General features: G+C 37.4%; 1 protein-coding gene across 2 annotated transcripts in view; it reads left to right on the forward strand.

Moving 5' to 3' along the window:
• The window catches only part of LOC143036797 (hemolymph clottable protein-like), a 191,496-nt gene that overhangs the window by 142,447 nt on the left and 21,579 nt on the right, over positions 1 to 27,470 (forward strand). Inside the window, exons 25-29 of one of the 2 annotated variants that reach the window (XM_076204540.1) lie at positions 826 to 1,046; positions 1,626 to 1,772; positions 7,399 to 7,548; positions 20,571 to 20,704; positions 26,238 to 26,394. In XM_076204540.1, the coding sequence (XP_076060655.1) occupies positions 826 to 1,046; positions 1,626 to 1,772; positions 7,399 to 7,548; positions 20,571 to 20,704; positions 26,238 to 26,394 (809 nt within the window). The remainder of the gene's footprint in view (positions 1 to 825; positions 1,047 to 1,625; positions 1,773 to 7,398; positions 7,549 to 20,570; positions 20,705 to 26,237; positions 26,395 to 27,470) is intronic. The other variant, XM_076204541.1, reaches the window with a different exon arrangement.

Below are 27,470 nucleotides of genomic sequence, written 5' to 3' on the forward strand. Positions count from 1 at the left end.
GCAACTGTGACGTCACGAACGCGGAATTCCCCGAACCTTTCCCGAAGCGCACGGGCGGAATGTTTCGAATAGCAGACGATGCAATGAAATGAAGACAAAACTGTTTTTTGCCAAATTTGATAAGATGTAGATGGTGGAATTATATAGAATACTATCAGTATGTTTTTTTATGTACATTAAACTGTAAATACAAAAAGTTATGGAAGTCTTGATATCTGACCTTTAAAGGTCAGATATAAAGACTTCCATAACTTTTCATTTATCTATTTATCTATATTATGATTTTTTTCCCTTTGTAATCCTTTGTAATATGCGTGTATATATTATATATATATATATATATATATATATATATATATATATATATATATATATATACAGTCGTACCTCGGTACTCGACCATAATCCGTTCTGAGGTGGTGGTCGAGCACCGATTTGTTCGAACACCGAAACCAATTTTCCCCTTATCACTGTCTTTCTTTGGACCCATTATTAAGGGCTAGAGCAACACGAAAAAGTTTAAATCTGGGAAGAAATACTCGAACAAACTGCGTACGTCTTACTCCGCTGGCGGTCTGAGTCGAACTGACGCTTACCCGCTGTTCGAGCTAGTCGAGTACCGAAAATCTGTTCGAGGTCTGATGCATTTTCTACTCGAATTTTTTGGTCGAGCACCGATTTGGTCGAGTATAGAGGCGGTCGAGTACCGAGGTACGACTGTACCTGTATGTATGTATGTATACACATATACATAAAACAGTCTCCTTCACTCCAGATGACTGTCACCAAAATTGCAGTTGTTACTATGAAGTTTCGTTCTTTCAGCTCCTAACTCTGGATTCTTCAACGGGAGAGTAGAATTTGAAGGGTCAAAGCATTACATGTACGATATGGTGCTGTTGTGGGAATTAAGAAAAGACAGAGACCTGAAAGAGATGAATTCCTTGACACACATCATCCTTACCAGGGACCTTGACAAAGTGGAACATGTAGTAAGTCCCTGCTCCTCTTCTGCAATGTCATGCAATCTGACAGGATCATACTGGGTGAACAAAGACTAGTTCTTCATTGTGGTCCTAGTTTCTTCCTTCTGTGTAACCTATGTAACATGTGGATTTGTTAGACATAAACTCTATTTTTTCTACCCATATGGCAGATATCCCCTCTGAATTTCAATTATCAAGTTGCTATGATGAGCAATTAAAACATCCTAGGTGCTATTTAGAATAATTTATCTTTTAGTGCTAAGTGAGCCTCATATCTCATTCCAAGTTCATGAAGTTTGGTTTATGGTAATGTGTACCTTTCAGTAAAGTTCCTCCTACATTACACATTGCCATTTGCTGATTCACCTTGATCCAAATTATTCTAAACATACTCATTGAAATTACCTCTAAACTGCTGCATGTGTGTTTAGCAAGAAAATATGTTCCCTATTTTATCTACACATGATGTACCTATATTGAATTTAGTTTTCACTAAGAATTTTGAGCTATCATCCAACCTAATTCTACAAATCCAATTAAACAATCCTGACCAAACTATAATAATGCCTGTCAATAGAAGTATTCTAATTTGGAGTAGGCCTAAATTTGATATCATTTATTTTTCCTACTATCCATCAGATGTGTATTAGCGCTAAAACTTCGCACCCTTACCTCTCTCCCTTGTTGGATATCAAAGACACTCTCAACCACAAACTCAGGAGCAAGTTCTCACTCAGTATACACAATGGAGAAAACTGTCTACTTGATCCTATCGTGAAAGCAAAGGTGAGTATGCACAGGGTGTTTCTGAAATAAAGAAAAAGTTACACTTTTCAAACATTTCCATATACAATCATCCCAGTTGTGTGGCCTGATATTCTTGTGCACCACTGATGCTAGTGGGTGAGTTCTTTACAAAGATTAAAGGGAGTTGGAGGGTGACTTTACTCAGGAAGGTCATTGTCATTAAATGAAGAGAACCTGGAAGTGGTAAGGTATTCTATATTTGGGGAATATTTCCACTAAACTGATTTTTATCACAGTCCGTGATCATAAGGGTGGTGGTGCATACAACAAGAGGCTGTGAGAAGCTCCTTTTTATACGATATCAGGTCACTCGCCTGACGTCCACCTATGGGTTTGATTACAAATGGTGCAGAACAGAAACCCACTAAGTGTTTAAAAGAAATAGATAAGAATTGTCTATGAGCTTTACAACATGACTTACCAATTTCAAGAATGTAGAAATATAATGATTTCTGTAGATAACATAGTATGTGGTTTTGAAATGTCACACTGGTAGAAATAATAATGAAGAGCCACATTGTTATTCTACGGAAAATAAATATCTAAGTTAGGGAGTGGTTGGATGATCTGGCTTTGAACTGAACAAGTGTGAATGAATAAGAATAACTTACATTGTAGTTGCTGTAGAGATGCAGTATCACAGTTGAGTACTGTTTTGTGGAATAGAATAAATGTATAAAAAGAAAGAAAATATGTCCTCACCTTTTACAATATGTTGGTGCACCACAATGATTAAAACTACTTTGATTTCTAGACTTCTTAGTCATTATCTTTTACTGGGCCTATGGTTCCTGACTGCGAAAAATATGAAGTTCAAAGTTAATCCATATTCATGTCAGTGAAGAATAGCTGTTTGGTAGTTATTCACAAAGCAACGATACATACATACATATACCAAGGCTTTTTCCCCCTTACAATGGAGGTAGCCAAAAAACAAAGGACAGAAATCATTCCTACCCATACCATCCCTCAACAAACTCCACACTCCTCCACCCTCTTCCCTCCCTCTTATCTTGGCACCTCCTGGATGACGGGTCACCCCTGCAACTTGTCCACTGCCCTGGGTCAGAAGCAGTGTCGCAAGACATATCCACAGCAAGGCCGCTTCATTAAATCAGTGACCCCCTCTCTCCGTCCCCTCATGCAAAAAAGGAGATGGGGAGAAATCCCTTTGGGCTGCTTCAATTTATTTCTCATACATACTCCCTCACCCCCCATCCCCCACCCACTCCCCTTCATGCATCACAGCATCATCCATACACAACCATTCTCCATTCACCCCTATCTTCTGTCCTCTCCCATCCTTCCTCAACAGACATTCCCCTCTTTCCCAAAGCCCCTTTTACCTCATCCATCCATCTCATCCTAGGTCGACCCCTCTTGTTCACTCTTTCACCTCTGCCTTCCACACCCTTTTTACTAGCCTTTCTTCACTCATTCTTTCAATGTGTCCAAACCATCCCAATACTCTTTCATCAACCCTATCTCCAAACTCCCTTTCCACTCCTGTTCTCCTCCACACCTCCTCATTTCCCACTCTACCCTAGTAACCCCTATCATACTTCTCAAGCATTTCATCTCAAACACATTCAAACTTCTCTCTTCCTCTCTTACATTCCCTGTTTCTACCCCGTACAGTGATTTCAGCACAATCACTCCTTCATACAACCTCCTCTTAGCATCTATTCCCATATGTCTATTTCTAATTACACTTTTTAATTCCCCAAGGCATTTACTCGCTTCTCTCAATCTACATTCTAGCTCCACCCCCACTCATCCCTTTCCTGCCACATTCGTACCCAAGTATCCAGAATTACCCACTTCCTCCAGTCTTTCTCCCTTAATACTCACTTCCAGTCTGCTGCCACTTTCTCCCCTTATACATCTCATCACCTTATCTTTACCCACATTTATCTTTAACTTCCTTCTTTCGCACACCTTCCCAAACTCTGTCACTAACTTCCTCAACCCCTCCTCTGATCCTGCTACATGTGCAGTGTTGTCAGCAAACAACAAATGGCTTATCTCCCTTTTTCTCCATTTTCTTTAACGATCTCCAATCCCTGACCCACTACCTCTTGCACCACCCCATCTATGTATAAATTGAACAGACAGGGTGACATAACATATCCCTGATGAAGTCCCACCTTTACCTCAAACCATTCACTCTCTCCATTTCTAATCCTAACACAAGCTCTAATACTCTCGTAAAAACTTTTGACTGCTCTTAATAGCTTTCCTCCTGTCCCATATATCTGCAATACTTCCCACTGTGCCTTCCTCTCTACCCTGTCATAAGCCTTTTCCAGATCCATAAAAGCCCAAAATACATCCTTACCTTTTCCTATAGCTTTCTCACATATCTGTCTCACCACAAAAATCTGATCTACACAACTCCTACTTGTCTGAAACCCACACTGTTCCTCACCAATTACTCCCTCTGTTCCTCTCCTAATCCTCTCAATTAAGACCCTCCCATTTGTCTTCCCAACTATACTTACCAAGCTGATCCCTCTGAAACTACTACACTCACACTTGTCCCCCTTTCCCTTATAAAGCAGTACTATACAGGCACTCCTCCAGTCCTCCAGCACTCTACCCTCTCTTAAACATTAAATAACCTCACCAACCAGTCCATCATCACTGTACCTTTTTTTTCAGACATCATAGCATCCATCCACCCCAGGTACCTTACCTGCTCTCATCATCTTAACACCTGCTTTCACTTCATATTTCCTTATTTCTCCTCGATTTTCCTCTCTCATCATGGTCATTTTCTTAGCACTTCCCACTGCAACTACCTTTCCCTCCCTATCTTTCTTCATAAATAGCAACTCCCTCAAATACTCTTCCCACCTTCCTCTTCCATTATCATCTCTCCATCTACACCTTTTACCTTTTCTTCTCTACTTGGTCTGCCTCCTCTTCTTTTCTTAATTTCTTTCCAGAACATCTTTTTATTACTTTCACATCTGCTCTCCTCTTTGCTTCCTTTATTTTATGCTTTACTTCTCTTCTCTTTATTTTGTACCCCTCATATGATTCACTCATCCAACTTAGTAACCATTTTATGAAAGCCTGCTTCTTCTTTCTACACCCTTCTTTGCTTCCTCATCCCACCACTCACTACCTTTCCTTCTATTTACTCCCATCCTCCTTGTTCCACACACCATCTTTGCACACCTTATGACTCCCTCCTTGAACCATCCCCATTCCTCCTCCACTCCTAGTTCTACTCTATCCTTCACTCCCTCCCACTCCTCTCTCAGCTTATTCTTATATTCCTTCTCTTTTTCTTTCTCATTTAAGCAGTTCACTCTAAGTACCTCCCAACCTTCTGCCCTTTTCCTCTTTCTCCACCTATCCTCCACTCTCAACTTACCTTCCACCAAAAAATTATCTGATATTCCCCCACTCTCTCTCCTTAGAACATGTACATCCTTAACTCTTCCTACTATACTCCTGGTTACCACTATATAGTCCATTAATGCTCTATCTGCCACCCTTCCATCCACCACCCTCTCTCATGTGTACTTATGTTTGACTTTCTTCCAAAACACTGTATTTGCTATCAACTCTCGAGACACATATCCACCATCATCTCTCCACTACGATTTCTTCCTAAAACTCCATACTTCCCAATCACTTTGTCTACTGATTCATTTCCTACCCTAGCATTAAGGTCACTCAATACCACTATATTGACATTTCTCCCTAATCCCTCTATGCACACATTTAAATCTATCCAAAAGGCCTCCCTTTCCTCTACACTCTTCTTACTACCAGGCCCATATGCACTTACAAAAACCCACATATCCATTCCCAGCTTCCCCTTCATCCACATTAACCTTGAAGAAACCTCCTTCCACTCTACTACACTCTTACCTATCTCTTCACTTACTAGTATAGCCACCCCTTCTCCCCCTCATCCTCTCTTCACTCCTGAGAACCTCGCAACCACCCTCCCAAACTCACATTCACCCCTCCCTTTCAACTTAGCTTCACTCAATGCCAATACATCAATCTTTCTTCTCACAAACATACTGCCTATCTCTTTCCTTTTACTCTTATCTGTACTACATCCACGCACATTAAAAGACACAAACCTTAGGGTACTGGTTGGAAAACTCCTTGACCCTCTTATGCCTTTACTTCGTTTAGGAATGTCTCCTTTGGTGCTACAGGTAGCAGGATTCCTAGTCCTATCCCCCATCCTTTTTTTTGTCGCCTCGTACGACTCAAGTGGGAATACTTGGTGGCAGCATTCTTTTCCCCCACCACAGGGTAGGCAAAACAAGGAAATTCAGAGAAATGGTACAGGACAGTAATAAGGGGTGGGGGACAGTATAACAGAGGGACAGTCGCAGTATAGTGTCATCATTTCTTTATGAACAGAGACTTCCTCTATCACAGACAAAATTATATGTGGCTCTGGTCTGTAGGGGCACCCCGTATAGACCCTAAAGTATCATATACATGCTACTTTGCCACAATAACATGCAGCCAATACCCCAGACAGGTATTGGCACCAATATACTCATGATTATGAAACATATAATCAAGCAATTTTCTCCCAGCTAAGTTATCAGTTACAGCCAAGTGCAATAAGAAGTAAATCACTCTAAGGTTGAAGGAATAAGTTTTCCAGTCATTCAGAAGACTAATAGGGTAAAAATCTAAATGGTACTTGAAAATATTTTTGCCACCTCATAAGTTTTTCTAAAGTATTTTAATGATGATAAGTTTCTCTGATGCTCTTGAGTATAAAGTAACTCATCATTATATTAGCATGCTGCTCCCTAACTATAGTGCATATTAGCAGAACATTAAAATAGTAGTACAGTAAATTTGGTTGTTACCATATTGATCTCACTGTGAGTCCTATTCTTTGCATGATTTTGGATTTCCTCAAACTTCTTCATAGAATATCTGACACCCAAACCTTTCTATCTATATATATCCAATGCTTCTTCCCCCTTATAAGGAAGGTACCAGCCAAGGCATCCACCCACCACTACCTATCCCATGTCACCCATTTGTTTCCCCTTTATCTTAACTCCTTGTAGATGAGGGGGGTCATCCCTTTCTCCCAATGCTTGTATCAGAAACATAGCAGCAAGACACAGCACCTCCACAGCTTCATTTACATGGTGACCCACCCTCCTTGTCCCCTCATGTGAAAATAGAGAAGATAAGGAGAAATATTTTGTGTTGCAACAGTTAATAGTCCATTCACAACAGTTCTCCACCCAAATCAATTTTTCGCTCTCTCCTTTCCCTGCTTAGTAGACATTCCCTTTTATTTAAGACCCCTTTCACTCCATACATCTATCTCAAATTCACCCCCATTCACCTCAGCCTTCCACTCTCTTTTTGCTAGTTTTTTCCTCACTCATCCTTTCTGTGCCCAGACTGTCCCAGTATTATTTCATCAAGCCCTGCCAGCTCCACTTCCACTCTCTCTCCTCTTACCTTCTCATTTCACACTGTTTTCATCCTGATAACCCGTACCAAACTTCTCAAACAACTCATCTCAAACACAATTAAAATTCTCCTTTCTACTAATTTTTGTATTTTTAAAATTAGATTACTATATCTCACTCAGGGTTCTTTAGACATGACGCAGCACCGCAAGGACACAATCTTGTCGACATTGAAATCAAAGGACTTCTGTGCCAAGGACCTGGAGGTCCAGGAACACATCCAGGCAGTGTATGATGAATTCAATCTTAAGATCATATGGGACCAGAAACAGGTGAGTAACTGGCCCTATTCCCTCCTTTGTAATGAGGAACTGTTTAATCTTGTACTTGTTTATTAACTCAGGGTGATTAGCTTTACTCTCTCCCTCTTGGCATATGACCGTTGAAATGCAAGGACACTATCTGCCTTGTAAAGGGTATCTGTCTTCGATTAACATTTTATCAAGTGATATGACTTCATTGACTTTATCTGCCTTTTACCAGGATTTTCTTTTTCTTTTCTTGGAAAATGCAGTGAACTTTCAAGTAAATTAAATAATGGAAGACCAAACACTTTTGTCTTTACACACACATACACACACACTTCAACGAACGGACGGCTTAGAAGACATTCTGAAGAAAATTGAAGTTTTGTGGATCCCAATGCAAAGAGAAGTGCCTATTGTATTTACAGGGTGGGGGGAAATTGCTCGTGGGGTAGTAGGAAAGTAGGGAAAGAGGAGAAGGGGAGGGATTACTGAGGGAAATGGAAGGAAATGAGGAAGGAGTAGACTTGGCCCAGGCAGACAGGCGAAAGGTAAACAAACGGCCCCCCCACGACGATGAAATGTCTAATAAAAATGTAAAGATTAGAAGTATAGATAAGAGCAATACAGTAGAAAGTGATGAGAATATTTTCCAGGGATTTAAAGAGGGTGGGGGGGACACAAACCCCCCCCGACTGACAAGACTAGAAGAGAAGGTCGATAAGATGATCGAGGACTTGGAGCGTAGGTTCGGTCATGTTAACAATATTCTACAAAGGGTTGAAAAATTGGAAGAACTAGAGAAGGCGAACAAAAACTTAACTGATGAAATAGAAAACCTGAAAAGACAGTTAAAAGAAGTAAAGGTGGAGAATGAGGAATTGAAGAGGAATAGTAAAGAAAACAGAGAGGGATGGAAGTCGATAAAAGAAAACAGTAAAGTTGCATTTACTGATATAATTAAACAGCAAATGAGAGAACAAACTGAAGACTCAGTTATTAAAGTGATGAGACAGAAGGAGAATATAGTAAGAGACTTAGCTGACAAAAAGAAATGTATAATTATATTAGGAATGGAAGAGAAACATAACCCAGATAGAACCTCAAGAACCAATGAGGAAAATGAAAAAGTAAGCAGTTTACTACAATTAGTTCAGGAAGATAAACCAGAAATTATGAAGGAAATTGAGGAAAAATTCAGGCTCGGAAAGTATAGTACAGATAAGACCAGACCAATTAAGATTAAATTCAGGTCACAAACGACGGCAGAGAATATCTTATCCAAAACAGGGAAACTAGCAACAAGTGAACAATATAAAAAGGTATGGATAAAAAGGGAAATGAATAAAGAGGAAAGAGAGGAAGAAAAGCAGAAAAGACTTGAAGCTAAGAAAAAAAACGAGAGCAGAACGGAGTCAGAGAAAGAGAGATTCTATTGGAGAGTAGTGAATTTGAAACTAAGGCAGTTCGACATACAAGAGAAAAACAAAAGGGAAACAGAGAACACAATGGAAGTGACAGAAAACTAAGAGTGTCTTACACAAATATAGATGGATTAATAACAGGATTGAATGAGCTGAATGATTATTTGAAGGAAAAAGAACCGGACATAATGGGAATTGTAGAAACAAAATTAAAAGGCCCACTACCACCCAACAGTGTAGGACATGATGCATATAATTATTGGATTAAAAACAGAGAGAAAAAGCAAGGGGGTGGAGTTATGTTCCTAAGAAGGATATAAACGTGAAGGGTGTCATATATGGAAAGAATACAATAGAGATGATTATGATAGAAGTGGAAGACAGAGATAAGAAGAGCAGAAAATTTGTGATAAATTATGTGCCTCCGAAAACAGCCTCATGGGAGGAGAGTGAACATAAAAGTATGTTAGAGGACACAAAGATAACATTAAATAAAATAATGGAAGATGGAGGAAGAATAGTTATAATGGGCGACTTTAATTGCAAAGAAATCTGCTGGGAAGAAATGACAGTAAAGGGTGGAGATGGCTCATGGGGAAACGCTCTACTTGAGATGATTACTGACCATACAATGACACAATGGATACAGGAGAACACCAGGTATAGAAATGAAGAAGAACCATCGAGACTAGACTTAATAATTACATCTGAACCTAGAATAGTGGAAAAGATTGAATATAAAACACCAATAAGTAAAAGTGACCACATATTGATTGAACTGGAACTTAATGAAGAAAAATATATGAAAAGAAATGAACAATATAGAAAAGGAAGAATGATGTATGAAAAAACAAACTTTGATAAAATAAGAGAATTCTTTCAACAAGAAAACTGGGAAGAAATATACAAAGAAGAAACAACAGTGGAAGAGAAATGGAATATTTTGACAAAAATTTACAAAAAAGGAGTGGAAAAGTATGTCCCAAGACAAAAACAAGAAAAAGAATATGTAAAATGCTGGTACAACAAAAGTTGTAGGGAGTTAAAAGACAAAAGAGACAAAGCCTGGACCAGATGGAAAAAAGACAGAAGACCTGAAAAATAGAAAATATATACCAGTTATAGAAATGAATATGTACAAACGTGCAGAGAGGAAAAGAGAAAATATGAAAAAGATGTTATAGAAAAGTGTAAAGATCAACCAAAACTATTCTACAGATTTGTAAACAATAAACTGAAAAACAAACAAGACTTGGAGAAATTAAGACAGGAGGGAGTTGAATACACTGAGGAAATGTAAATGGCGGAAATTATGAACAAACATTTTAAATCTGTGTTTACAAGGGAGAACATACAACCTGAAGAGAACGAATGGAAAGAGAAAGTCCCCCCTATGGAAGAAATAGAAGTAACAAAGAATGAAATATTGACCCACTTGAGTAATCTTGATGTCAGAAAATCGCATGGACCAGATGAAATAGCAAACTGGATACTGAAAAAATGCAGGAATGAACTGGCAGACAAAATACATAGCATACTAAACAGTTCCTTGAAAGAAGGAAAAGTTCCAGAAGATTGGAAAAAAGCAAATATAGTACCTATATATAAAGGAGGAAATAAAGAACCTACAAACTATTGACCAGTCTCTCTAACAAGTACAATAGCAAAAATTTGTGAAAGAATTATCAAAAGTAGATGGGTAAAATATTCAGAAAAAAACAAAGTGTTAAATCCAAGGCAATTTGGATTCAGACAAGGACGATCATGCGTCACCAATTTAATATGTTTCTATTCAAGGTTAATAGATACAATACAAGAAAGAGATGGATGGGCGGACTGCATTTCTAGACCTAAAGAAAGCTTTTGACAAAGTACCACATAAGAAGTTGCTTAAGAAATTAGAATATGAAGGAGGATTACAGGGCAAACTGCTAAATTGGATGGAAGACTTTTTGCAAGAAAGAAAAATGAGAGTAGTGATAAGAAACCAGCACTCAAAATGGGATGAAGTAATAAGCAGTGTTCCGCAGGGAACAGTTCTGGCCCCAATAATGTTTGCTATATATATTAATGATATGGATGAAGGAATTGAAAGCTATATGAGCTTCTTTGCAGATGATGCAAAACTACTGAAAAGAGTGAAAACTGAAGAAGATTATGAATCACTACAGAGAGACCTAAATATAGTACAGGAATGGAGTAGGAAGTGGGTGATGGAGTTCAATACAAAAAAGTGTAGTATAATGGAATTTGGAAAAAGCAAAAACAGAATAACAGGAACATATAAATTGGGAAAAGAAGGAATAAAAAAAGTAGAAAATGAGAAGGACCTGGGAGTCATTGTTATGAATAATATGTCACCTGAGAAACATATAAATAAGATTTTTGGAGAAACTTATAATTTAATAAGAACAATCAAAGTTGCATTTACATACCTGGATGAAGAAATGGTGAAGAAAATCCTAATCACCCTGATAAGACCAAGATTGGAATATGCAGCAACGATATGGTCACCATGTACAAAAAAATGTATAAAAAAACTTGAAAGAATACAAAGAGCAATTACAAAACTGGCACCAACACTCTCAAAACTATCATATGAAGAGAGACTAGAAAAACTTGAACTACAGACACTAGAGCAAAGAAGAGAGAGAGGAGATTTGATAGCTTTTTACAGAATCATGAAAGGCATAGAAATTACTGATAGAGAGAATCTGATAAAATGGGATGACAGAAATACAAGAGGACACGGAAAGAAAATAAAAAAAGACAGCTATAGAAGAGATTTGAAAAAGAACAGCTTTCCTCACAGAGTAATAGACAGTTGGAACAAGTTAGATGAGAAAGTGGTGTGTGCAAAAACAATACATGAATTTAAAAATAGTTTAGATAAAATGAGATATGAAGACGGGACCCCACGAGCATAGCTCCCCTTCCCGTAAAATACAACTAGGTAAATACAACTAGGTAATACACAGGGACAGATGGGCAGACTGTGCTTTTCTAGACTTCCAAAGGCGTTTGATAAAGTACCACACAAAAAACTATTAAGAATACTTGAAACAACAGAAGGTATACACGGAAAATTATATAATGGATGGAAGATTTCATACATGGGAGAAAAATGAGAGTGGTGCTCAGAGATAAAAACTCTACTTGGGAAGAAATGATAAGTGGAGTCCCACAGGGTTCAGTATTGGCTCTGATAATGTTTGCTATATACATAAATGACATGGATGGTGTAGAATGTTACATGAACTTCTTTACAGATGACTCAAAACTATTGTAGAAAGTACGTAAAAAGGTTGTGAATCGCTACAGAGAGACCTGGATAGGGTCTGGGAATGAAGTCAAAAGTGGGAAGTAAACTTCATCATTAAGAAATGCAGTATAATAAAATTTGGAAAAAGTTCAAAAAGAATATCAGGACAATATAAAATCTGTGCAAAGGAAGTAAAGAAAGTTCGTTCTGAAAATGACCTGGGAGTAATTATCAACAAAGACATGTCCCCAGAAAACCAGATAAACAAAATAGTTGGAGAAACCTACAATTTACTAACTTTAATAAAGGTGGCTTTTAATTACTTGGATGAGGTAATGTTAAAAAAAATACTAGTCACACTGATAAGACCAAGAATGGGATATGCTGCAACACTATGAACACCCAGTACAAAAAAGATTATAAGGAAAATAGAAAGACTCCAAAGAGCAACAACAAAGATGGCCCCAACACTTTCAAAATTGACATATGAGCAAAGATTGTCTAAACTGGAACTACCAACCCTGGAACAAAGAGGAGAAAGAGGAGATCTACTGGTTGTTTACAGAATCATGAAAGGTATGGAAGTCCTTGACAGAGAGGACTTATTAAAGTGGAATAGAAGTAAAGCAAGGGGACATGAAAAGAAGCTCAAAAAGGATAGTTATAGAAGAGATCTGAAAAAAAAAAATTCCACACAGAGTAGTGACTGTCTGGAACAAATTGTATGAAACAATAGTGTGAAAGCACCATAAAAGAATTTAAGAACAAACTAGATGTTGCGAGATACAAAGACAGGTCACTACGAGCATAGCTCCCCTTCCTGTATAATACAACTAGGTAAACACACACACACGACAGTCGAAGTGACAGCGAAGATTGGAACTCCCGAAAAAACATCAATTTTCATGGATATCAGCGACGATGGAGTACTATTTTGTATTTATAGGAAAGGGGAAAGCTCGTGGTGTAGTGGGAAGGTGATGAAAAAGGAGAAGGGGAGGGATTACTGAGGAAAATGGAAGGAAATGAGAAAGAAGAAGACTGGCTCCAGGAGGCAAGGAGCCTTGTAAACAAATGGAGGCTGGACGTTTTTGGTGAAGAAGAAGGGATTAGCAAAAATGTAAAGATTAGAAATATAGATAAGAGCAGCACAATGGAAGGTGAAGATAATAATTTCCATGGATTTAATGAGGGGGGGGGTTACCAACCTCTCCCAATTAGCAAGCCTAGAGTAAAAACTTGAGAAAATAACTGAACATTGGGAGAGTAGGTTTGGTCAACTTATACGGATTGCGCAGAGTTGAAAAATTGGAAGAATTAGAGAAGGTAAACAAAATCCTATCTAAAGAAATAGAATTAAAAAGACAGTTAAAAGAAGTAAAAGATGAGAATGAGGAATTAAAGAGGAATAATAAAGAGAATAAAGAGTCCATAGCAAAAAAAGCATAGGGTTGGAAGAATATCCAAGAGATCAACAACATTGTATTTAATAATATTGTGACAGCAGATGAAAGAAGAAACTGAAAACACAATTATTAAAGTGATGAGAGTGGAGAATATAGTAAGAGACTTAGCAGATAAAAAGAAGTGTATAATTATACTAAGGATGGAAGAAAAGTATAATCTAAATAGGACTACAAGAATAGACGAGGAAAAGGTAAATAATATATTAGAAGTAGTTCAAGAAGATGAACCTGAAATAGGAAAACAAATTGAAGAAATACATAGTCTCAGGAAATATAATACAGATAAGACCAGACCAATTAAGGTTAAATTCAGGTCACAAACGACAGCAGAGAATATCTTAGCAAAAACAGGGAAACTAGCAGACAGTGAGCAACATAAAGAGGTATGGATAAAAAGAGAAATGAATGAAGAGGAAAGAGAGGATGAGAAATAAAAAAGACTGGAAGCTAAAGAAAAACGAGAAAAGAACAGAGACAGAAAAAGAGAAATTCTATTGGAGAGTAGTGAATATGAAAGGGAGGAAATGGTTCATAGCAGAGAAAAACAGAAGGGAAACAGAAAACATGATGGAAGTAGCAGAAAATTAAAAGTGTCTTACACATATAGAGATGGATTAATAACAGGATTGAATGAACTGAATGACTACCTGAAGGAAAAAGAACTGGACATAATGGGAATTGCAAAGACAAAATTCAAAAGTCCACTACCACCCAACAGTGTAGGTCATGGAGCATATAATTGTTGGATTAGAAACAGAGAGGTAAAACAAGGGGTGGAGTTATGTTCCTGACTAAGAAGCATACAAATGTGAGGAGTGTCACATATGGAAAGAATAGTGTAGAGATGATTACGATGGAAGTGGAGGACAAGGATAAGAAGAGCAGAAAGTTTGTAGTAAATTATGTGCCTCCTAAAATGTCTTCATGGGAAGAGAAAGAACACAAAAATATGTTAGAAGACACAAGGATATCACTAAGTAAGATAATGGAAGATGGAGGACGAATAATTATAATGGGTAACTTTAATTGTAAAGAGATCTGCTGGAAAGAGATGACAGTGAAGGGTGGAGATGACCTATGGGGAAATGTATTACTTGAAATGATTATAGAACATACAATGATGCAATGGATACAAGAGAATACTAGGTATAGAAATGAGGAAGAACCATCGAGACTGGACTTAATAATCACATCAGAACCCGAAATAGTGGACAAGATCGAATATAAAACACCAATAAGTAAAAGTGACCACATATTGGTTGAACTGGAAGTAAACGAGGAAAAATACATCAAGAAAATGAACAATATAGAAAGGGAAGATTGATGTATGGAAAAAACAAACTTTTACAAAATGAAATAATTCTTTCAAAAAGCTGACTGGGAAAGAATACACAAGGAGGAAACAACAGTAGAAGAGAAATGGAGTATTTTGACAAAAATTTATAAAAAAAAAAAGGAGTGGAAAAGTATGTCCCAAGACAAAAGCAAGAAAAAATATATGTAAAGTGCTTATACAACAAAAGATGTAGGGAGTTAAAAGACAAAAGGGGTAAAGCTTGGATAAAATGGAAAAATACAAAAAAACCTGAAACATGGAAAATATACAGTATACTTGTTATAGAAATGAATATGTACAAGTGTGCATAGAAGAAAAGATAAAATACAAAAAAGATGTCATAGAAAAATGTAAAGATCAACCAAAACTATTTTACAGATTTGTAAACAACAAACTGAAAAGCAAACAAGAATTAGAGAAACTATGACAAGGAGGAGTCGAATACACAGAGGAAATAGAAATGGTAGAAATTATGAATAAGAATTTTAAATTAGTGTTTACAAGGGAGAACATACAACCTAGAGATATCGAATGGGAGGAGAGAGTTCCCCTTTTGAAAGAGATAGAAGTATAAAAAAATGAAATATTGAAACACTTGAATAATCTCAATGCCAGAAAATCGCATGGACTGGATGAAATGGCAAACTAGATTTTGAAAGAATGCAGGAAGGAACTAACAGACAAAATACATACCCTAATAAACAGTTCATTGAAAGAGAGAAAAGTTTCAGAAGTTTGGAAAAAAGCAAATATAGTACTTATATATAATGGGGAAAACAAAGAAGACCCTACTAACTACAGACCGGTCTCCCTTACAATTATGATAGCTAAAATCTGTGAAAGAATTATCAAAAGTAGATGGGTAAAGCAATTGGAAAAATACAACGTACTAAATCCAAGACAATTTGGATTTATACAAGGACGATCATGCGTCACAAACTTAATGTGTTTCTATTCAAAGCTAATAGATGTAATACAAGAAAGAGATGGATGGGCTGATTGTGCATTTCTAGACCTGAAAAAAAGCTTTTGATAAGGTGCCACATAAGAAGTTGCTTAAGAAATTAGAAACTGCAGGAGGAATACAGGACAAACTACTGAAGTGGATGGAAGACTTCTTGCATGAAAGAAAAATGAGAGTGGTGATAAGAGACAAACACTCTAATTGGGATGAAGTGATAAGTGGTGTTCCACAAGGAACAGTTCTGGCCCCAATAATGTTTGCTGTATATATTAATGATATGGATAAAGGAATTGAAAGTTATATGAGCTTCTTTGCAGATGATGCAAAATTGTTGAAAAAAGTGAACACTGAAGAAGATTGTGAGTCGCTACAGAATGATCTCAATGTGAAGTGGGAGATGGAATTCAATATCAAGAAGTGTAGTATAATGGAATTTGGAAGAAGCAAAAAAAGAATAGTAGGATCACATAAATTGGGAGAAGAAGAATTAAGAAAAGTAAAAAATGAGAAGGACCTGGGAGTCATTATTATGAATAATATGTCCCCTTAGAAACATATAAACAAAATTTTTGGAGAAACTTATAATTTAATAAGAACAATCAAAGTGGCTTTTACATACCTGGATGAAGAAATGGTGAACAAAATACTAGTTATCTTGATAAGACCAAGATTGATATGCAGCAATGATGTGGTCACCAAGTACAAAAAAATGTATAACAAAACTTGAAAGAATACAAAGAGCAATTACAAAACTAGCACCAACACTCACTGAACTATCATATGAAGAGAGACTAGCAAAACTTGAGCTACAGACATTAGAGCAAAGAGGAGAGAGAGGAGACTTGATAACTATTTATAGAATCATGAAAGGCATAGAAACTATTGATAGAGAAGATCTAATAAAATGGGATAGTGGAAATACAAGAGGACACGAAAAGAAAATCAAGAAAGACAGTTATAGAAGCAACCTGAAAAAGAACAGCTTTCCCCACATCTGGAACAAGATGGACAAAAAAGTGGTGTGTGATAAAACAACTCATGAATTTAAAAACAGTTTAGATAAAATGAGATATGAAGATAGGACACCATCAGCATAGCTCCCATTCCTGTAAAATACATCTAGGTAAATACAACTAGGTAAATACAAACACTATGCACAAATTTAAGAGCAAACTAGATGCTGAGAGATACAAAGACGGAACACCACAAGCATAGCTCCCCTTCCCATAAGATACAATTAGGTAATACACACAAAGGTGGAAGAAGCAAATCAAGTGAAGGCTGGGCTGAAGTAATTCACTAAGATCAGCACTAAAGGACTCAATAAAAGAGACTTTATGATGGTATATATTACCCCAAAGACAAGAGCTTGGGATTAAACTGAATATCAAGAAATGTTAAAGGATTCAACTCTTTTCCTAAAGAAAAATATTGAACAAAGTAGTAAGATAGTCCTTATTGGAGATTTTAATTGTGGTGACGTTAACTGGGAGGAATGGGAAGCAAGTGGCTGCTCTTATCTACATTTCTACTCTTAATTTATTTACTTACTTGTTCAACCTCATCTGTGTCGTCTGCACATTTTTATTGTTTACACCCCTTTTGACGTCTGGGGATTGTCAATCCTCTTCCTCATTTCCTTCCATTTTCCTCAATAATTCCTCCACTTCTCATTTTTTTTTACTTGCCCACTACACCACGAGTGTTCCCCTTTCCTACTATAATACAACACAGGCACTCCCTCGTCAGTGAAATCCATGAAAATTGCATTTTCCCCCCCAAAGTTCCAATATCTGCCGTCAATCCTATGATGTGTATTTACCTACTTATATTTTGCGGGAAGGGGAGCTATGCTTGTGGTGTCCCGCCTTTGTATCACGCAGTGTCTAGTTTGCTTTTGAACTTATGAATGGTTTTTGCACATACTATTTCATTGTCCAGTTTGTTCCAAGTGTCCACTACTCTATGTGGAAAACTGTTTTTCTTCAGTTCTCTTCTGTAGCTATGTTTCTTGATTTTCTTTCCATGCCCTCTTGTCTTTTTCTTGTCCCAGTTTAGTAAGTCCTCATTATCAAGTATCTCTGTGCCTTTCATGATTCTGGAGATGGTCAGTAGGTCACCTATCTCTCTTCTTTGCTCCAGCATCAGCAACTCTAGTTTAGCCAATCTCTCTTTTTATGATAAGTTTGCAAGTGCAGGTGCCATTTCTGTTGCTGCTCTCTGGATTCTTTCTATTTTCTTTATATATTTTTTTGGTACTGGGGGACCACAATGTCGCCGCATATTCTAGTCTAGGCCTTATCAATGTAACCAATATTTTTTTTTATCATGTCTTCGTCCAAGTATGCAAATGCCACTTTTATTGATCTTAGCAAGTTGTAAGACTCCCTGACAATTTTGTTAATCTGTTTGTCATGGGACAAGTTGTTTGTGATAATTACACCCAAATCTTTTTCGAATCCTTCCTTCTTTACCTCCTTGGTTCTAATTTTATATTGTCCTGATATTATGTTTTTGCTTTTTCCAAACTCCATTATGCTACACTTCTTAGCATTAAAGTCCACTTCCCATTTCTGACTCCAGTTCCATACCTTTTTTAGGTCTTCCTGCAGTGCTACACAGTCCTTATTAGTTGCTACTTTCCTTAACAGTTTGGCATCACTTGCAAAGAAGCTCATGTAACATTTCACATCCTCATCCATGTCATTCACATAAATAGCAAACATTATTGGTGCCAATACAGATCCTTGTGTTACTCCACTGATCACTTCTTTCCAATCTGAATATTTTTCTCTGAGCACTACTCTCATCTTTCTACCAGTCAGGAAGTCCTCCATCCATTTAAGTAGGTTCCCTTGTATTCCTCCTGTTTGTTCCATTATGTCTGGTTCTTTTTCCTTCAGATAATCATTCAGCTCATTCAATCCTGTTATTAATCCATCTATATTTGTGTAAGACACTTTTACTTTTCTGCCACTTCCATTGTATTCTCTGTTTCCCTTTTGTTTTTCTCTGGTATGTCACATTTCCTTACTTTCATATTCACTACTCTCCAACAGAATTTCTCTTTTTCTGACTCTGTTCTGTTCTTGTTTTTTTCCTTAGCTTCTTGTCTTTTCATTTTTCCTCCTCTCTTTCCTCTTTATTCATTTCTCTTTTTATCCATATCTTTTATATTGTTCACTTCCTGCTAGTTTCCCTGTTTTTGCTAAGATATTCTCTGCTGTCGTTTGTGACCTAAATTTAATCTTAATTGGTCTGGTCTTATCTGTACTATACTTTCCGAGTCTATACATCTCTTCAATTTGTTTCATGATTTCAGGTTCATCTTCCTGAACTAATTTTAGTAAACTGATTACTTTTTCTTTTTCCTCTTTGATTGTTGTGGTTCTATTTAGGTTATACTTCTCTCCATTCCTAATATAATTATACATTTCTTTTTATCTGCTAAGTCCCTTATTATATTCTCCTTCTGTCTCATCACTTTAATAACCGAGTCTTCAGTTTGTTCTTTCATTTGCTATTTTAATATGTCAGTAAATGCAACTTTACTGTTTTCTTGGATTTTTTTCCAACCCTGTGCTTCTTTTGCTATGGCCTCTTTATTGTCTTTATTATTCCTCTTTAATTCCTTATTCTCATCTTTTACTTTTTTTAACTGTCTTTTTAATTCTTCTATTTCTTTAGTTAAGTTTTTGTTCACCTTCTCTAGTTCTTCTAAATTTTCAACTCTCTGCGCAATCTTTGTTATGTTACTGAACCTACTCTCCCAATGTTCGGTCATTTTTTCAAGTTTTTCCTCTAGTCTTGGTAATTGGGGGAGGTTGGTATCCCCTCCCCTCATTAAATCCCTGGAAATGATCATCTTTACCTTCCATTGTGCTTATCTTATCTATATTTCTAATCTTTAAAAAAAATTTAATCCCTTCTTCTCCAAAATCCTCAGTCCTTTGTTTGCAAGACGCCTGGCCTCCTGGACCAAGTCCTCCCCTTCCTCCTTTCCTTCCATTTCCCCTCAGTAATCCCTCCCCTTCTCCTTTTTTCTCACCTTCCCACTACACCACGAGCTTTCCCCTTCCCTGTAAATACAATAAGGTACTTCCTTGACATTGAGATCCACATAAAATTTCATTTTTCTTCGGAACTCCAATCTTCGCCGTCCATCTGACGAAAGTGTGTGTGCGTGTCTGAAGTTCAGACAATTGAGTGAAAAAGGTGGTAGGGAAACACTATATTGTTGACATTTTGACTAAATCCATAAACTGTAAACAGTTACATGATTTATATGAATGGTGGTGAAAAATTGACAACTTAAATATCTCTTCCTTCTATGGTTCCTGAGACACTTTAATTTGAGAACATTGCAAATAGTGAGATGATCATTGTTGGAAGCATGGAGGTAAAAGTTATGGTCAAAGATTTTTAGAGGGGAAGCTCCAACACCACCGTATCATCAACATGTCAGAAGATGTATATGGTGTCATTTGACCCTGATCCTTGGTAAAGTAATTAAGTGTTCAACAGCACTGAAATAACTGCTACTGGATGAGGATTGTTGTCTATTGTACCTCTTGTTGTATTTGTTTTGTTGTTGCAGATGGATATGTCGTCACTCCAAAACATTGCTTACCACTTGGACAACTCCATTGAAGGTTTCCTTTTGCCTGATGTGACCCATAGCTACGACCGTGTTCAGAACACACCCAGTGTTGTTACTATTAATGCCACAAGGTGAGTCACCATATGTATATATACATATATATATATATATATATATATATACAGTCAAACCTCGAAAGCCCGGACTTATTGGGGGGAAGGGCTGTCCGGTCATGCCAAAAGTCCGGTCATCGAAAATATCTCCTTAACACCCGTAGATTTTCGTAGCGGTATACGTATACGTAACTTTGACAATATGTTGATTCTAGTTTTTTTTTTTTTTTTAAATGAATGTATATAAGGCTCCCATGCACCTAACATATTCAGTAAGATTTATTTATATATATATATATAACTCTCGCTAAAAGAAAGCTGAAACTTTAGCGTGGAATTTTTTTCTACACCATAAAAACATATCTTTTGGGGTATAATATTTTACAAGTAACACAATTACCAATAAAAGTAATATTTTGAAGTACCATTTATTATTTGATAACTAATTCTATGATTTTTAAACAAAAATGAGTTTTTGAATGTTTTTAAAAGCCCGCTATGTAGAAAAAATTTCCTCATGTCCTTGCGCAGTTGCCACATGCCGCTATTCTACTACGTTTTGGTACAAAATTATACAAAACGGCAGCCCTGGTGCTAAAAGAAAGCTGAAACTTTAGCGTATAATTTTTTCTACACCGTAAAAACGTATCTTTTGGAGTATAATATTTTATAAGTAACACAATTACCAATAAAAGTCATATTTTGATGTACCATTTATTATTCGACTAGTTTTTGTTAGAAAGGGGCTTCGCCCCTGAGATCTCAGCATGTTGATGAATTCGATAAACTCTTAATTCAAAATTTAAAAATATATATATATACGCCGGGGGGCTTGGCCTGCGGCGCTGCTCGCTCTTCTTCTTCTTCAAGTTGTTCTTCTTCTTTGAGTTCTTCTTCTTCTTTTTTGAGTTCTTCTTCGAGTTCTTCTTCGAATTCTTCTTCAATTTCTTCTTCAAGTTCTTTTTCGAGTTCTTCGAATTCTTCTTCGAGTTCTTCTTCTTCTTCGAGTTTTTCAAGTTCTTCGAGTTCTTCGATTTCTTCTTCTTCTTCGAGTTCTTCTTCGAGTTTTTCTTCGAGTTCTTCTTTTTCGAGTTCTTCTTCTTTGAGTTCTTCTTCTTTGAGTTCTTCTTCGAGTTCTTCTTCTTCTTCTTCGAGCTCTTCTTCTTCTTCTTCGAGTTCTTCTTCCTCTTCGAATTCTTCTTCGAGTTCTTCTTCTTATTCCAAATAATACCGTCGATCGATCGAATCGAGAAAAAAGTCTGACAGACAGCGAATCAAGAAAAAAGTCTGACAGACAGACAGACATGAAACCGCTTTTATTTATTTGATAATTATTTCTATGATTTTTAAACAAAAGTTTGAGTTTTTGAATGTTTTAACAGCCCGCTGATATGTAGAAAAAAATCCTCGCGTCCTTGTGCAGTTGCCACATGCCGCTATTTTACTACGTTTTGGTACAAAATTCTACGAAACGGCAGCCCTGGTTGCGTCTTGACTGGGCCGGGCTTGAATACACGTGTACGGCCGTCGCTGCCACCTACCGGACAAATAGGGAACTTTGCTTGAAAATTCCGCCCTTTGTTCATTTCGACCGGTCATATGAGGGTCCGGGCATTCCGGGTCCGGGCTTTCGAGGTTCGACTGTGTGTATATATATATATATATATATATATATATATATATATATATATATATATATATATACAGTAGAACCCTGTTTATCCGACAAGCTTGGGGGAAAGAGGACGCCAGATAAAGTGTTTTGCCACTGTTTTGAAAGATTATCTGGTAAATACACAAAAACATAATAAAATATGAAAAAATATAAAAAAAACTCTACTCATCAATAAAGATTGTAAAAGATTTGAATATTGTATTATTTATTGTAGAAGGCATTGTAGGCTATATCATCAATGACGTTGTAGTTAAAGGCAAATTCAAGTTGAAGGTCAAGGCAGTTTTTTTACGTAATTCACATCACTTTGCAGCTTAAACTACTTTTTTAAAACTGATATTCCTCTTCTTATTACACTAAATGTTTGTAGTTTATCCTTGAACTAATTTATATTTATTCTAACTAATACTAGATAACCACGCTATTTGAGACCATACTGTACTTAAAAAAAATGCCAAAAATGCCAGATGGAGAGATGATAATGGAGGAGAAGGCAGTAAGGGGAAGATGGGCAGAATATTTTAGGGAATTGCTTAATGTGAAGGAGGATAGGGAGGGAAAGATAGCTGCAGTGGGAAATGCTAAGAAAATGAGAGTGATGAGTGAGGAAAATGGAGGAGAAATAAGGAAGGATGAAGTGAAGGCAGCAGTTAAGATGATGAAAGCAGGTAAGGCACCTGGTATGGATGGATGCCATGCAGAATGTCTTAAAAAAGGAGGTATAGTGATGGTGGACTGGTTGGTGAGGTTATTTAATGTTTGCTGGAGAGAGGGTAGAGTGCCGGAGGACTGGAGGAGTGCTTGTATAGTTCCACTTTACAAGGGAAAGGGGGACAAGTGTGAATGTAGTAGTTTCAGAGGAATTAGCTTGTTAAGTGTAGTTGGGAAGGCTTATGGGAGGATCTTGATTGAGAGGATTAGGAGAGGAACAGAGGGAGTAATTGGTGAGGAACAGTGTGGATTTAGGACGGGTAGAGGTTGTGTAGATCAGATTTTTGTGGTAAGACAGATATGTGAGAAAGGTATAGGAAAGGAGAAGGATGTTTTTTGGGCCTTTATGGATCTGGAAAAGGCTTACAACAGGGTAGACAGAATAGCACTGTGGGAGGTTATGCGGATATACGGGATAGGAGGAAAGCTTCTCAGAGCTGTCAAGAGTTTTTATGAGAGTAGTAGAGCTTGTGTCAGGATTAGAAATGGATAGAGTGAGTGGTTTGAGGTAAAGGTGGGACTTTGTCAAAGATGCGTTAAGTCACCCTGGCTGTTCAACTTATACATGGATGGGGTAGTGTGAGAGGTAAATGCAAGGGTAGTGGGTCAGGGATTGGAGATGGTTAAAGAAAATGGAGAAAAGTGGGAGGTGAACCAGCTGTTGTTTGCAGACGACACTGCGCTTGTGGCAGGATCGGAGGAGGGATTGAGGAAGTTGGTGACAGAGTTTGGGAGAGTGTGTGATAGAAGAAAGCTGAAGATAAATGTGGGTAAAAGTAAGGTGATGAGATGTACAAAGGGTGAAAGTGGCAGTAGTCTGGAAGTGAGCATTAAGGGAGAGCAACTGGAGGAAGTGGTTAGTTTTAGATACTTGGGTGCAAATGTGGCAGGAAAAGGTGGAGTAAAGGTGGAGGTAGAATGTAGATTGAGAGAAGCGAGTAAATGCCTTGGTGGTTTAAAAAGTGTAATGAGGAATAGAAATTTGGGAATCGATGCTATGAGGAGACTGTATGAAGGAGTGATTGTGCCAACAGCACAGTATGGAGCAGAAACATGGAACATAAGAGAGGAAGAGAGATGGAGTTTGAACGTGTTTGAGATGAAGTGTGTGAGAAGTATGATGAGGGTTACTAGGCTAGATAGAGTGAGAAATGAGGTGAGGAGGAGAACAGGGGTAGAAAGGGAGTTGGGAGATATGGTTGATGAAAGAGTATTAGGATGGTTTGGACACATGGAAAGAATGAGTGAAGAAAGACTAGTAAAGGAGGTATGGAAGGCAGATGTGGAGGGAGTGAACATGAGGGGACATCCTAGGATAAGTTGGATGGATGGGGTGAAGGGGGCTTTGGGGAAGAGGGGAATGTCTGTTGAGGAAGGACGGGAGAGGACAGAAGACAGGGGTGAATGGAGAATGGTTGTATATGAAAGATGTTGTGATGCATGAGGTGGAATGGACAGGGGGATGGGGGGTGAGGTAATGTGTGTGAGCAAAATTTTTGAAGGGATTTCTCCCCGTCTTCTCCTTTATATGGGGGAACGGAGAGGGGGGGTCGCCGATTTAATGAAGCGGCCTTGCTGTGGATGTGCTGTGTCTTGCGACACTGCTTCTGACCCAGGGCAGTGGACAAGGTGCAGGGATGACCCGTCATCTAGGAGGTGCTAAGATGGAAGGGAGGGTGGAGGGGTGTGGAGTGTTTTCAGGGATGGAATGGGTGGGAATGATTTTATGCCTTTTCCTTTTTGGCTACCTCCCTAGTAAGGGGGAAAAAGCCTTGGTATATGTATGTATGTATGTACCTGGTGGTGTTGGCAATTTAAACATATGTGGCGGTACAATTTTTGACATCATTATTTTTTACTATATTTTTGGCTGGTCAGAATTTTGCCATTGTGTTTAATGTGCTGTAGTTGAGAATACTGGACAATATATATATATATAATATATATATATATATATATGTAAACATGATTTGGATGATGGAGAACATGGGGAAAAGCACGTTATCTTAATCACTCTTACATTTCATTCTTCAGAGTATATAGAAAACTGTAATAGAAGCTTAAGTACTTAAAGTTAATGTGTTCATCTTGTCGACCATGTGGAAAAGATCGCTCTTGGTTTTCTGGCGTGTTCTAGAATTAAAATCCTGGTTCGTCTTGCTGAATTAAAAAATCTTTCACAATGGCTGGAAGAATTTTATTAAAATATCTGCTGGTTCTACAATTCTTTTGGTGAATATGTCATAACCTTTATGTAACATTTTGGTACCGTGACCGTCCCAGTTTAGTACACAGTCAAATTTTTCTGCATGAACTACTAAAGAATTCGATGTCATGTAGAAAGTAGAGCAGAAGGGGAGAAATCTCTTCAGCCTGTGTCAAAATATTATCCATACACAAGCATTCTCCATCCACACCTATCTATTGCCTCTCCCTTCCCTCCTCAACAGACATTCCACTTTATTCAAAGCCCCTATCACCCCAGGCATCCATCTCATTCTTGGTCATCCCACTTGTAGGTTTTATAGGTGAGTGGGAACACAGGCCTATCTTTCATGGTGGGAACAGTGTTTGTAGTTTAGATGTGAGAAGAATTGGGCTGATCACAGCCCTCCAGGGTGGTGATGTATCTTGATATTTTGGTGGCACATTGACCAACTGATTGCCTTCAGCTTCTCATCACATCTATTTACCATAAATTAACACACTTTTTACCTCTGCCCTCTATGTCACCAGTTTTGGTCACTCATACAAAATGTTGTGAAAAGGAGGAGCTAAAGAAAGATTCATCAGAGGTGGAAACTGGCAAGTAGCACCGAAAACTGGATATGTATCAGAAATGTGGTCAGAGGTCATTTTGGGTCTAAAGAAAAGCATAATGCATTGGATTCTAGCTCCTCTCCTTTAATTAGATTGTGCTCACCACTACTTTTTCACATCAACGAAAGGAGTTTAACTAGGGAGAGAATCTTCCACCCTTTTCATCTTTATCTTTGAGCCTTCATTTTCACACATGTACAGGATGATTATCAAGAAATAATCACCTCACATACCCAGTGATTTATATGGCCAATCCCTTTTTTATAACTGCAATTCATTATCACTTGTGTCCTGTTCTTTTCTTCTGAGGTCAGTCTAGAACACTACAAAACCTTTTATTGGCAGATCCATGGACACCAATCACTGGACCATCAGGACATACAAGCCTTCAGAAACATCTATTGTTGACCATGTGCAACTATCCAAGATGATTGATGACTTAGTTTCATTTGACCATGGCATCCCTCTCTTCTATAATAAGTGCTACATTTATGAGGATCATGTAAGTCAAGAAAAATATATTTACATTACATCTGGTGGAAGTGCAAAATGTTCATTAATTATAAGTCATCAGCGGGCATCATGAGGCACGAGTGGGTATACAAGGATATCAGCATCGGTGTCAATTATATTTATTTTGTAGTAGTAGATGAGTGACTCACGAATTCTGTGAACTGGCTTGATCACATTTACTGCATTTATTATTGCTCAGAGTGAAAGAGAATGAGTAATACAGTAGTGATTTTATATTTTATAACACGAGTAGTGTGATGCATTGTACATTAGGTATTCGATGTTGCGCACAAGAATTTGACTCATATTGAAGAGGAAGTGAAAATAATATAATCACTTTTCTTCCTTTCATCATCAGTCTTGATAATCAAAATAATGACCTTTAAGGGTTCACAAGGAGACAAGAGTGAACAAAACTACCACATTCCATATAAGATGATCCAGTTTGTATTTACTAAATTATTTTTAAGGAGTTTCATACAGAGGTTGGTTTTTTATTTCTTTTATCTAAAAACCCCTTCGTTTCAATTGCTCCTTAATACTGTTGGCTATAGTGTAGTATCGCCAGGTCAAATGTATCTGATTATAATTAAATGGGCAAGCTAGACAGTGAATAGAAATAAAACTCTGAGGTATGATGTTTCGTTACAAAGGATTTTCCAAAGGAACTCAAATAGCCTTTCATCTGGTTTTCATTTGCCATCATTGTTCACACATGTTTTTGTTAAGTATGTCACATCTGAGATTAACTTTAACTTGGTGTTTTGTTGAGCCCTTATGTGGTACATTATCACAGAGATGTTGATATAGTCATAAATATCCATGTAGGATGTTGTTTATTGGTGATGCATAAAGAAGTTTTCAATCAAGACACCATTCAGCGAAGTACTTTGCATTGTGGCAATTTCATAAGAAGTAAGATTCCCCACTGGGTGCATTAATGACAACTATAATTCTTAGAAATGTAATAGACCAATGATGAGTACCTGTTAGTGCTGGTCCTGCAAGATAGAAAACAGAGAAAATCATCTTCCTGCCACTCATCTTCAAAACCTGTCAACACCC

The sequence above is a fragment of the Oratosquilla oratoria genome, chromosome 21 (assembly GCF_046742065.1).
Source record: "Oratosquilla oratoria isolate Oo_2021 chromosome 21, ASM4674206v1, whole genome shotgun sequence".
In the NCBI taxonomy this organism is placed as follows: Eukaryota; Metazoa; Arthropoda; class Malacostraca; order Stomatopoda; family Squillidae; genus Oratosquilla; species Oratosquilla oratoria.